At 38.5% G+C, this 13,163-nt stretch overlaps 1 protein-coding gene across 1 annotated transcript; it reads right to left on the reverse strand.

Annotated features, from left to right (window-relative positions):
* Positions 1 to 3,101: 3,101 nt before the first annotated feature.
* On the reverse strand, positions 3,102 to 3,895 carry LOC131901131 (nucleophosmin-like). Its single transcript, XM_059252392.1, has one exon. The coding sequence runs from the start codon at positions 3,801 to 3,803 to the stop codon at positions 3,102 to 3,104; it is 702 nt and encodes a 233-aa protein (XP_059108375.1). The 5' UTR covers positions 3,804 to 3,895.
* Between the last annotated feature and the right edge of the window lie 9,268 nt (positions 3,896 to 13,163).

Here is a 13,163-nt window from a genome sequence, read left to right on the forward strand (position 1 = left end):
ATATTTTAACTTTGTAGAAAACAATTTTGACTACTAAAATAATCTCATTCTCTTATGATCAAGAAAAGGATATCTGTTAGGATCACTTAGGCAACATCTTGTTTCCTATGACTGATAATTGCCTGTAAGTCTGCACCAGAGTGAGGAAATGAAAACTTTTTAAAACAAAATTCAAGGTAAGAGATTTTTAAAGAATCAGTGTACACTTAAAGCACATTGGTATTCTGTAATTACATTATAAATCACAAACACTTTTCAAAACAAATTTATTGCTATTTTAGCATATGTTTTTCATGAGAGAGTATGTTTCCCATCTGTGTACAGGGTCTGTAAGAGTAGATAGTATGAGTCTCTCAATTGAGAATTGGTATCTGAATTCAGGCCATCTCCAAAATGAATAGGTACTGAGCCACCTTCTAAAACCTATAATATGCTTTATTCAATAAACAAAAGTCTTTCACAGATTAACAACAAGAACAACAAAACCTAAATAAATAAAAAAGAAAAAAAATTCTTTGAAAACATGATGCACCAAAATTAAGATGTTGCTTATGGCAAATCTACAGCATAAAATGAATACAATCCAACAACAATGCCCAACAATTTATAGGAAAGCTATTTACAGAGCTACTTTCACAGTGAAAACACTTAGAATGATCAATGGAATTATGAAAAATAATACACAGATTTACCTAATATTACTTCTATACTTACCACAAGCCTACAATAATTGAGAATGTATAAAATATCTATGAATGAATAAAGGAGATAAAGACAAAAACCAAGAATAAAGGCAGGAAAATACAGTCAACTATTAATCAGAGAGCAAAGGAAACTTAACCAGAAAAGTGTGATCTTGATCACTATTACCCAGGCAACTATAATTCTATGTGTATAGAATATAAATAAGCACAGACTTCACAACTACCACAAAAAATTAACTCAAAGTGACTCTTGTATAATTGTTTCTGACCCTCAAGCTAATGATAGTTTTCCAAAGACAAAAGCCCCATGCTCTAGAGGTCTCACTGCAAAATGAGGTGATCTCTTGCTATGACTATGCAGCCCCTTATGCCTCCTTCTGGTTTCAGGTAAACCCGGCCCTACTCTTTCACAAAAGCAACATAGAATTACTTAATTCTACATTATGTTAATTCTGCTTCCTGTCCCATGGATTATAGCACAAGATGTCAATTTTGCCCTATCTACCTGCCAACACCATGCACACCTGAGAAACATCTGCAGCTCAGAAACGCCTTTTGTCCCTGGAAACTAAATTTCACTGAAACACACCATTGCAGCTGGTGGTGGCAGAAAGTTAAGAGCATTGTAATCATGTATTTCCCAAAGGGTGATCCACATCACCATCTTTCTAACAGTTTTTAAATGATTGGTAACATTTGTAGACAAACCTGAAAGTGAAATGCAATGCTCAGAACTTCTAGAAACAAGACACTCATTTTTCCAATCTGTCTTCACACTGCACACCAAAAGCATGCCTGTGTGGGCAAAATGAACTATGATATTACAAACATCATATCCTACCATTCTAGAGCTGCAGAGTATCCTACCTAGGAAATCCACATACAGAGAGGCACAGAGGACAAGGGTGACTGCCCAGGTCAGCACATGGACCAACAAAACCATACTCAGGCTAATGGTCCATCCAAGCAGAAATAACAGCTCAACACACCTTCTCTGAATACCCTATACTCACCCTGGCATAGCTTGTGTTCTTCCCTACAGCTCATTACAAAAGAAGCAGAGGATAATCCCAAAAAGAAACTGCAAGCTACCTGCCACTCTTACTACTGATTGCAAAGCATTCTTAGAGTCCCTCATTGTCTAGGGACACCCAGCTGGGCCTCACAATACTAGCAGCTCACCTATTAGGTGATCAGAGATCAAATGACTCAGAGAGCACAGTACTTACAGCTCTGCCCTTCTAGCCCAGCAGACAGGGAACTAGTCTAGAAAATTTCAATTTTTTAGTAGATATTCTTCTACTCTCCTAGAGTATATCCTGTTCCTCATCCAAAGCACAGTTTCCTATCTGTACCCATTCCATTATACATAGCTGGGAAATTGTGTAGTCAAACAAAGGTCACATTGACACACTAAGTGTTGTTACTGTATAACTGTTGTTAAAGAAAAGCAGGTCAAAAAAAAATCAGGCCATGAATTAAAAAACAATGAGTGGTCATGGTATGTCTTAGAGACAAGAAAGTGAATGTGGATATGACGCAGTTTTGATCTCCAAAAATTATTTTGTGAAGTTGACACAGACTTTATGGCCATGTGCTCTACAGTCTAAGAATTTGTATTAGAGCACATGAAAAATTTCTCAAACCTTTTATCTCTGGATGTATATCTAAAACCTGAAAAATAATCATTCCATTAGGCATGGCCACAACATGCCTAATGTTTTTTATCCACATCTATTATGAGTAAAGTACTGTAACTATAGCAATTTGGTTTCATGATAAGGTCAGTCTTTTATCCAGATTCTTGATTGCCTTGTCTGTGGACCCCAAGAAATGGACAATCAGAACATTTATGGAACATCTAAAATTGATTACCTAATTCCTCCTTGCTAATCTAAGGTATTGTTGAAGTAGGAAATCTCTCAACACCCACCCTACCTTTCCCTTCTTGTGCTATGACTCCACTAGTTTCAAACTTGGTCAATGAACTCAATTCTTGCAGAGGTTCCTCTTCATTTATAAGTCTCCCATAAAAGACAGAGAGATTGGGGGTCACTCATTTACTGGTTTACTTTTCCTTCTGACTGACCAGTCAAGGCCCAGAATGGAAGGAGTTGCAGGACTATTTTCCCAGCACTGGACAGCAGAGGAAGGATTAGGTGTTCAATGCAATTCTCAATTACATAGAATGAGGCAAGCCTAAACTAAAGGAGAAATTGCTCAACACAGAAATAATATCAATAATCAACATGACTTCACAGAAAAGCAATAAAGCTCTTGATTATGTACAGACATTGGAGAACAGAAACAAATAGAGATAAGAGCAGGAATGTACTAAAAGAAAGTATTAAAAATAATACCAATAAGTCATCTTTAAATATTATAAATAATGTATTTTTAAGGAGTTTTTTCCTGTTTTTTGAAAGACTCTTGACCCTTTGATCTTGGTGTTGATGGTTTTAAGTCTTTTCCATTTTGGTTTGATTTTTGTGCATTTTTGGCTGGGGTATCTCGTACAGATTTCTTCACTGGAACTTTTTCTTCAGCTTCCTCATCATCAAAATCATCATCATCATCATCTTCATCATCCTCATCATCTTCGTCGTCATCCTCATCATCCTCGTCAAGTTTTACTTTTTTCTGCGGAACCTTGTTACCACCCCCAGGAGCAGATCGTTTTCCAGACATACTTATGAGTTTTACATCCTCCTCATCTTCATCTTCTGACTCTGCATCTTCCTCTACAGCTACTAGGTGCTGTCCACTAATGTGCACAGGCCCTGAACCACACTTCAACCTTAAGACCACAGGTGGTGTAATTTCAAAGCCCCCAAGAGAAACTGTTGGTTGTACAGACATTTTCAAAGTTGCCAGTGTTACTTTAATTGGACTGCCTTCATAGTTCATTGCTTCTGCCTCTACGATGTGTAATTCGTCTTTTGCCCCTGCCCCTAAACTAACCGTTCTTAGTGATAACTGGTGCTCATTCTCATCATTATCCACCTTAAAGTGATAATCCTTGTCAGCTTTTAGTTCACAACCGAAAAGGTAGTTCTGAGGCCTGAGAGGGCTCATGTCCATGTCCATCGAGTCTTCCATGAGGTGGAGGCGCGCACTTCGGTGTGAGAGAAGGCGGACGGAGGGAACTGCCTACTGCTCCTCAGAACAGACACGCAGGACGGAATCACGCCAGGGAATAATGTATTTTTAAGATAAAAAAATTGGCAATATTGATTTTGAAAAAGAGTCGGTCCTTCCCTAGAAGTAATGTCATTAATATGAGATAGATTCATCTTGCTCATATGCATGTGTTGGCTGCTGAGATCCTTAACTTGAAACATCCAGTTACTGTTAATGCTCTGTTTCTCAAACCATGAGCTGACATAACTATGTCAAGCGGGAATGGACATATCTGCATAGCAGAGTTTCCTAATTGCAAATTCAAAATCCATTGGCTCAAGATAACCTTCCCAAACTCTACACTCACACAATCTGGTCTGTGATCATTCATGTGACATGAATTAAATCATGATGGGAAATTATAAAATAACTCCTGCTACCATAATCAGGTCCTTCTTTATAACAGTGACCCCAGCTGCTAATTACCTATCCTGCTTCACCCTGAAGTGTGCACAATAAACTATTTCTGCTATTTGGTTTGAAGTCAGAAGCAATGCTCCACATGTGAAACCTTTTCTGGTCACTGTATTGAATACTCAACTACATGACTCAAATGGATAATCTTAATACTCTGAGGTTCTATAGTCATTTAAATTAAGAATTTTGAAGGTATAGTAGAGAGAACAGTGAGATTGTTGGCCTGGAGAGTAACAGAATGGAATTTTTGTGTTTTTTAGCTTCATGTTGCAGGTTGCGCTTTGAACAATTTAAACAAAGATAGACAACTTGTAGGTCTAGCCATTTGGGCAGATGGGTGAATTAGACATCAAAAATATTCCCAGAATTATTTCTTAAATAGACAAGACACCTGAAACAGCAGGTCATTCTTTAGTGACATTGTGATGGGGTGAAGCTGACAGTGGGTGAGAATGATGGGAAAAGTGGAAGGTAGAAAAAATAAAAGCTAGTGTGAGGATATCTTGCACAATCTATATTACATGCCATTTAAGCTTCTTAAAAAGAATAGCACCTACTTCCAGGGAGGAAATGGAAGGAAATGAGGAACTTCTAGGAAGTCTGCAGAAACTACAGTACAGTGGGACAGAATCAGGAGGAGGCTAATCAAACAATGCTGCAGAAGGGAACACAGGATTTCTCAAGATCATTACTGAGTAAACACATCAGTGGTCTTGAGACTAATATTCATAGCACCATGTGGGATCTGAAGCAACCCCACCATAAAAGCCCTGGATCCAGACCATTACCAGTTCCCCCAAACATATCCCTGATTCTATGGAACAAGCTCTGTTTTATTTTCAATCAATCAGGCACTTAGGGAAAGCTCCCAAGGCCTAGGCCTCAGGCTGTTAATTGCTCTCCCAAGAATTATCCCTTTGCTTGTCTGAAGGCCTAAATAAAAGCCTTGCTTTATCAGTCCAGTCCTTAATACGACATTGTTTTACTTTTCAAATACTTGTCACCTGATGTCATATTGACCTTCTGGCAGAACCATGCTTTTCTGAAGAAGAAAACTGGAACTTTTTGGCACAACAGGCCTCAGGGTTGGCTGTGACATATAATGTCTCAATAAGCAGCTTGTTAGAATCTCATTCTTTGATATAAGTTTGGGCCTAGTTGCTTGTTATAAATCAGCAGTTGTTCCTTTGTAGTGGTTTGGAAACAAATGTCTGGACAATCCCGGTGAACAAATTTGTATCCTACTGTCCTAATCTCTAAAAGGCCTGCCTGGCTAGAATATACTTATATTTGGGGATTTTTTTTGGAGACAGTCCTCCCTCCTATAAATTCTGTTTTGTGAGACTTGCTATCTTCTAAGCATCAGTAAATCCTTTAAATCAACAATTCTACTCATCTACATCACATGTTAGTAGTGGAGTGCTACACAATACATAAGGTGCCTTTTACAACCACCCACAAAATTAACTATAAATGGATATTACACATAAAAATTAAATGCAAAATACTGATCCTCTATTCGGTACTAGAAGGTACTCTCCAAGTTTGGCAACATGCTTTCCATGGGTGCACCAAAAGCATGTTGAAGTTCAAAGATGGTTTTAAGCACAGCTCCCTATTTCCAATTCTGTGAGCAGATTCATCCCGCAGAGCTGATATTCAGAGGCCTGCCCCTGGATCCAGGGAGTTTCAAGTACCACATGGGACTTCAAAGGATGGGTATTCTGCAGGCAGGTTCCCATCCTGACCCAGGGAGGACCCACCATACTGTATCCTCCATCTCACCATCTCCTCCAAACCATCTGGACACATCAGCCTCTCACTCACCATGTCATGGTTTTCCAGATCAGCCATGCTGTCTGCTCAGCTCCCTGCAGCAGCACTCACAGCACACCACACCACACACAACTGCTGGTGCCAGCTCCTCTTCAAAACCAAATCTGAAGCCAGGGGTGGCAGGAAAAACCCTACACCACTTTTGACTGGCAGGCCACCTGGAGGACCTGATTGACTAATGAGACCTGAGTGACAAGACCACATCCCATATGGGTTACAATGTGCTTAAAAACACAGCACAATGGTTCCTGTCCCTCCCTTCCACCCCAGACAAAGACTTTTTCTAGATTACCAGAAATATGCATATCAATAGCACTTGCCTCTGGCTGCAAAAGTAAACCCTGTTCTCTTCCTGCTCTCCTTAAGCACTTCCCCTTCTTCCTCCAGGACACAATGTGGCCAGCTAGCTTGTACATACTAGAAAAAAAAACACCACCATTTCAAGCAAGCCTTTCACTCCAGCTTCAAACAGGCCTGAGTTTCAAAGTTCTCAGAGCTGCTGACATAGGTCCCAGGACAAATTCAGGATGTTTGAAGAGCCATCTGGTAACAACTAATTAACCATAGAATGCCCCAATACTGGAGATGGTCAAAAGTTCAAAGTCAGGATGTTTGAAGGACTATCTGGTAGCAACTGATTAACCACAGAATGTCCCAATGTCAGAGGTAGTCTATAAAGTTTGACAAACAACTGCTTAAAACTACAAAGTAAGATAACACAGAAATTCTGAAAAGCCCCTCAAACTTGAGCCAATCAAAATTTTACCCATACTAGCACCCATAAATGATATAATTTTATGACATTTGCCTATAAATCTGAGCTTGCAGAGGGGTGGGTACCTCCTCCAGCCTCTATTGTGTTGGATGGCTTGACCAGATCCCTAGATCAGAAACAAGATATTAGGCCTTTCTCCCATCAGAAAGCTGGATGATGGTTCAATTGCTTATGGAGTTTTATTCCTGAAATTCAGAGCAAACTGTTAGCAAATTAAATAAAATAAAGGGTAGTCTTCATGGAAAGTTGAATACTTAGAGAATAATGGAGCCAAGAAGAATGCATTTATAAGTACCATTGTTAGCCAACACATCTTCATCCATGGGCAGGTGAAAAAAAAAGACAGCTGTATTATTCAACTTTCTCTACATGATCAGGACTGGTAGAATGAATCTCTCCATGTATGTAGAAAGTTGATTTTATAGAATGTCTGAAAAGCATTCAGGATGGGAAGGAGATCATTTTAACCAGTCCTGCCTGCTGTCTGTCTCAGGGCTGGGACACCATTGCAGAGAATTCCATTTTTAAGCTTTATTTTTTTTAAATGTATATGGGTGTTTGCCTCCAGGAGTCTGTGAAGAGTTCTTGCAGAGGCCAGAAGAGAGTTACAGGAGATGGTTAGGTACAATAGAGCCTGTGTCCTATGTAACAACACCTGGTTCTGCTTTGAACTTTTAAGCTATCTCCCTAGGCCACTTTTTTATTAAAAATTTATTTTTATACATTTTAATTAATATCTATTAAATCAATTTTCCCTTTTTGTTCTCTCTCCTTCCCTTCCCAAATTCTTCCCTTCCAATTTCTTTCTTGTTATGCATGTGAGAATATGTATGCACAAATATATGAATAAAACCTGCTGAGTCCCTTTCTGTTGGTTTTGTTTATAGGGATTCAAGCATGAACACATTGTATTGAGCATGCAGCTGGTGAGCTCATCCCTGCCTTAGGCTAATTCTCCCACCTGCAGGAGAATTCCACTATTTAATGAGTACCAAGAGTCTAATCCCCAAGTAATCTAGGTGCTTAGGACAGGAAACATTATAAAAAATAGAAAATATTTTCAAGAGTAGTAAACTTGAGGTGGTAAATACCTCAGCTAACAATTGCTGGTTCAATGGCCCTTAATTTCTGGATTTGCAGGGAAGATTATGGGCATTGTCTTGAGCCAATCAGTATCCCTTGGTTCAGTGGCCCTCCTCCCTTACCATAGTAACCATTCTTATATTGCATGACTTTGAAATCCAGAAATTCCTACCTCCAAATTTAAGTACCTTGATTTCAGGCCTGTGCCAGCATGCCTGGTTAGGTGGCTTCAATTGCATTCAGTGAGGAATTAGAATCGTGGATGAATAACAAGAACAGTTACACTTAATTATACTCAAAAACTATTTATCCCTGTGAGCCTAGGTTTCACCATCTGCAGAATAAGAACAGAGCTCTTCCCAGGTCATTGATGAGTTATAACACACTCAATAATAAAGAAAAATAAAATTTCTCATAGTGGAAGACAGTGGACTTTAAGACAGGAAGACTATATGGGAACTTTCTTCTGTTACTGGAGATAGGACCAGAACCTATGCCTTGGCTACGTTACCTAGGCAGGATCAGCCATTCATCCTCAGTAAGCCAATTTAATAAACAAAGTTATCCAGTGAGGGACATGCCCACCTATAATGCAGGAACTCTGCAGCTAAGGACAGATCTATCTCATGTCCTAGGACAGCCTAGTCTATAGTGTGAGTTCCAGGACAGCCAGGAAATCATAGTAATACTACTCTTTACAAAAAAGAAAAAACAAAACAGCAAAGAGGCCAGGCGGTGGTAGCACACACCTTTAATCCCAGCACTCAGGAGTCAGAGGCAGTCAGATCTTTGTGAGTTCGAGGCCAGCCTGGTCTACAGAGCTAGATCCAGGAAATGCACAAAGCTACATAGAGAAATCCTGTCTCAAAAAACAAAACAAACAAACAAATATAACAAAGGGAATAAAGCAAATTATTAATGAAAATTTAAAACATGATATTTATTCAAATTGACTAATTTGGAACAATAAAAAAATATAAGATAACTAATCCATTCTTGGGGTTCTAAGATGTTTAGACAGAAGGCAAAAGATATACAAAACTAAGTAATCTAATAAAGCCATGTAACTAATTTTTCCCATCATTAAAACCCTTCCACATTCTCTTCTGGAGGATTCAAGTGTTATCCCACAATGAGATCCCCAGTGAAATTAGAATTTCATGTGGTCCACTATTTCATTATTTGTTAGCCAATGGGAGACATATAAATGTCTCTTTATGATATCCTTATTTCTATGAGGAATGTTGGTTACAGGGATTGACAGGGTGACGACTGAGGAGCTTCAAGGCCCAAGTGTGAATCACAAAGTTGGGGCTGCAGGAAATTGTCACTGACAGCTGCATGTACTTGTCAAAAACAGGAAAGAGTATAAGACCTGGAGTGCACCGATTTACCACAACTCTGTGGATACAGAGAGCACAATAGAAGCCAGCTTGTCCTCAGGTACACCCCAAACATTCCTCTCTTGTCATTTGATCCTGGGCTTTCATGATTGAAGCTCCCTCCCTGACACTTCCTCCATACTCCATAGCTCTTTGAAAATGCCTGATTGTCCTACCTTTGAGTGACTTCTGTTTAAGTCTCAGGATCTCCTGACAAGCCAGATGTCATCTGGAGTCACCACCATTCAGGGCTCCTAACAGAAAGTTTTACAAGCATCAAAAAAGCAGAATATCATCCCATTCAGACAAGTCCATCTTCATGCCTGCTATTTCCTCTCCTCTCCTTACAGAAGGTATAAACTCCAGCATGGGGACATCTGACAATTGTCCTTGTGGGCTCATATTGCTGCTCATTTTTTGACATTGGAGATAAACTCATGTCTTGTGGCTTTTCTTCCAGCAGTCAGATACTTTTTAAAACTTGTAATGTCAGACAGGTGGTGGTGGCACATGCCTTTAATCCTAGCAGTCGGGAGGCAGAGGCAGGTGGAACTCTGTGATTTTAAGGCCAGCTTGGTCTACAAAGTGAGTTCCAGAACAGGCTCCAAAAGCTACACAGAGAAACACTGTCTCAAAAAACAAACAAACAAACAAACAAACAAACAAAACCAAAAACAAAACAGAAACACAAAAAAATACTTGAATTATCAATTATACTCCTGACTATTTTTTTGTATTCTTCCCTCATTTTTTGGAGATTTGGGCTTGAAAACTTCTTTAAGAACCATGTCTAAGTGAGTTTTAGAAGCCATCAATCTTGTATTTCTTTTGGGTCATCAGAGCTGAGGTAAAGATGAAATCGGGATCATCCATCACACCTCACTGTTATAATGACATGTTCATGGGGCTGAATAGATGGTTCAACACTTGAGAGCACTGGCTGCTCATTCACAGGGCCTGACTTTGAATCCCAGAATCCAGAAGACAGTTCACAACAATCTCTAACTACAGGCATTGGGGATCAGACCCTCTCTTATGAATCCCACTGGTACCTGGCAACTTCTTGATATACACACTGGCAAAACATATACATCTAAATTAAACTTCATTCTTTTTGAAAATAGCATATATATGAAGAAAGAATTTTTAAATATTAAATCACATATATATCTGTCTTTTCACTATTTGTATATCTAGTAACCTAGCGAGCCCAAAGAATGCAGCAGATCTCCTGGACCTAGAAATACAGGTAGTTCTGATCCATCTGATGTGGGTGCAAGGAACCAAACTTGGGCAACCAAGAGGAACAGGACTATTCAGTAAACTCTCCAGCTTCCAAATATGACATTAAAATGTAGGTGAAGCTGCCAGATTACTCCTTCTGTCTCCTATCACTTGAAGGTGATAAAAGTCCTTGTCAAAGGATTCAATGGCTTTCTAACCCTCTGTGAATGGACCCTCTACTTTGGTTCTTATTTCATTATTAACATAGTTCTCTGGGTGTGAGTACAGAAAACAAAAGATAACAAACCTGATTTGTTGAAACCCATCAGTGCCCAGTCATATTATATAGAAAAAGTTCTATAATTTGAGATATGTCTTTTTCTTTTTGGAATTTTTGAAACAGGAATCCTCCACATAGACTTGGCTGTCCTGGAACTCACTACTTGAAACAAGCATACCTCAAATCTCAAAGTTTTTAAAAAAAAACCATCAATGTTCTCATGAACACTAATACCCTCTGAAATTCTGTAATAATAATGTAAACTGGCAAATCACTTCATATATTCTCAATATCTAGGTTATTTATTATGTTAATTTCATCCATTTAAAACATTTGTACTATGTTTGTGTGGATATAACTGTACAATCAAGTATATATGGCAGTGAGAGGACAACTTACAGGTGTCTATTATCTACTTTTCCTATGTGAGTTCTAGAGATGAAACCCAGGGAGTCATTTAGTTGCAAGTGACCTCAATGACACATATGGGGTTTAAAAATTATTTATGTATGTTCCAGTCTGAGAGTGTACACATGCCTCAGCCAGAGTGTAGAAATAACTGAAAATTTTATGGGCGTAATTTGAGTCTTCCAGAGATTGAACTGAGGTCATTAGGCTTAGTAGCAACCAACATTACCCACCTAAACAATTCTATGACATTAGATTGTGGTTTTTAGAAAATGTTATGAACAAAAGTTTAATCCTCAAAATAAACTAACAAAATTCAAAGAAAAGTAAAAAGAATAAGAAGAGATAGCAGTATATTATTTGCATTTGCAAATAGGATCTATTATTCAAATCGTCCTGTTTTCCTCTATCATTAGATGACAATATGTTTACAATCTGAAAAGAAGACAGTATTTTACTGATGTAATATTTCAACTAGTTTTATTTGAGGGCCAGTGAGACAACTAAGTGAGAAAGGTCTGTGCAAGGCCAGGACCTGACCTTGATTACCATATGAAGAAGAACAAAAGTAGGTCCCACAAAGTTGCCTTCTGGTCTCCTCATATCTGTCATAGCCTAAAAACCCATAATCACATTACACACACACACACAAACAGAAATGTCTTTTGTTTGTGTATATTTTGTTTTGTATATTTTAATAAATCCCATTGCCATTATATTATTTGGCATCTCTGGATAATTCACTGGAAAGCAGGACTTCAAGATGAAGTGCCAAATGGGAAATTAATGCAGATATGAAGAAGCATGGGAACTTCAAATAATATGTACATATACATAGCACATTAAGCTAAGTTGTGAAATATTGGTGTGGAACACATGGTGTCATTGATGTGTTACAAATTTCCAGCATTTCAATAATACAGACTAATCACAATTTTCCAGCACCTTTTTACTTTTATTTTTAATGATTCTCACTATTAATGCCTTTCCCTTTGGGAAATGTTGGACAAGTTTTGGTAAAAGATAAAAATGTATGCAAAGGTAGACTTCTTTAACAAAAGAATGCTTTGAACAAAAATCCCTGCCACTGCAGAACCAGGAATTTCATTGTGTCCTTTTAATTACACCTAGAACAGAAAATTTAGAGATTTACTAGACACACCTGATGCCAAGGGTGAAATGCCTACTGTTCAGATCCAGTGTCTGAGGCAATTAAGGTCAAGAGTTCAGTTAATATATATAGAGAGAAGTTAGAATGGTATGGTATAATGGGAAAAAAGAGTAAGATATCAGGACCTTCCATTTGGGGAGCATTATGAGGGGAACAGGTCCATTCAGCAACATTAAAATTTGTGGTATAGTGTCTACTTCCCAGAAGTCCTTTTACCAAGGTCAGGTATTTGGATAAGGATCTCCACTCCCTCACAGGCTTGAGGAAAGTTCCCAGTGGCTAAAGCACTCATTCTCCTAATCTTTGGCAGGAGGAACTTGTGGTCCTTTCATTAACATATGGCTGATGCCTATTGTCAAGGTCAGGTTAGTTTCCACAACCCATGATTTCAAGCCACACACAGCTTCACAAGCCCTTTTCTCACCTGTTGAATCCTACATGCAACTATAGCATATAAAAAGTGTCTTTTTTTTAATTAAACACTGATCGTAGCCATCCCTTTCACACTCACATCGTGTCAGTCCTCTCCTTCACTCTGAACCCTGCTAATTCCACATACCATCTTTGATACCTGAACCCCCTCCCCAAGCAGGTCTCCAGCAAAATAGACAGTTCATTGCTGGTTATCCTACAATATTACATCTCTACAAAACAGATGAAAATTATGCTTTGGATATAAACATGTGGTATTTAATGTTTTTTA

This window comes from Peromyscus eremicus, unplaced genomic scaffold (genome assembly GCF_949786415.1).
Source record: "Peromyscus eremicus unplaced genomic scaffold, PerEre_H2_v1 PerEre#2#chrX_unloc_3, whole genome shotgun sequence".
Lineage (NCBI taxonomy): Eukaryota > Metazoa > Chordata > Mammalia > Rodentia > Cricetidae > Peromyscus > Peromyscus eremicus.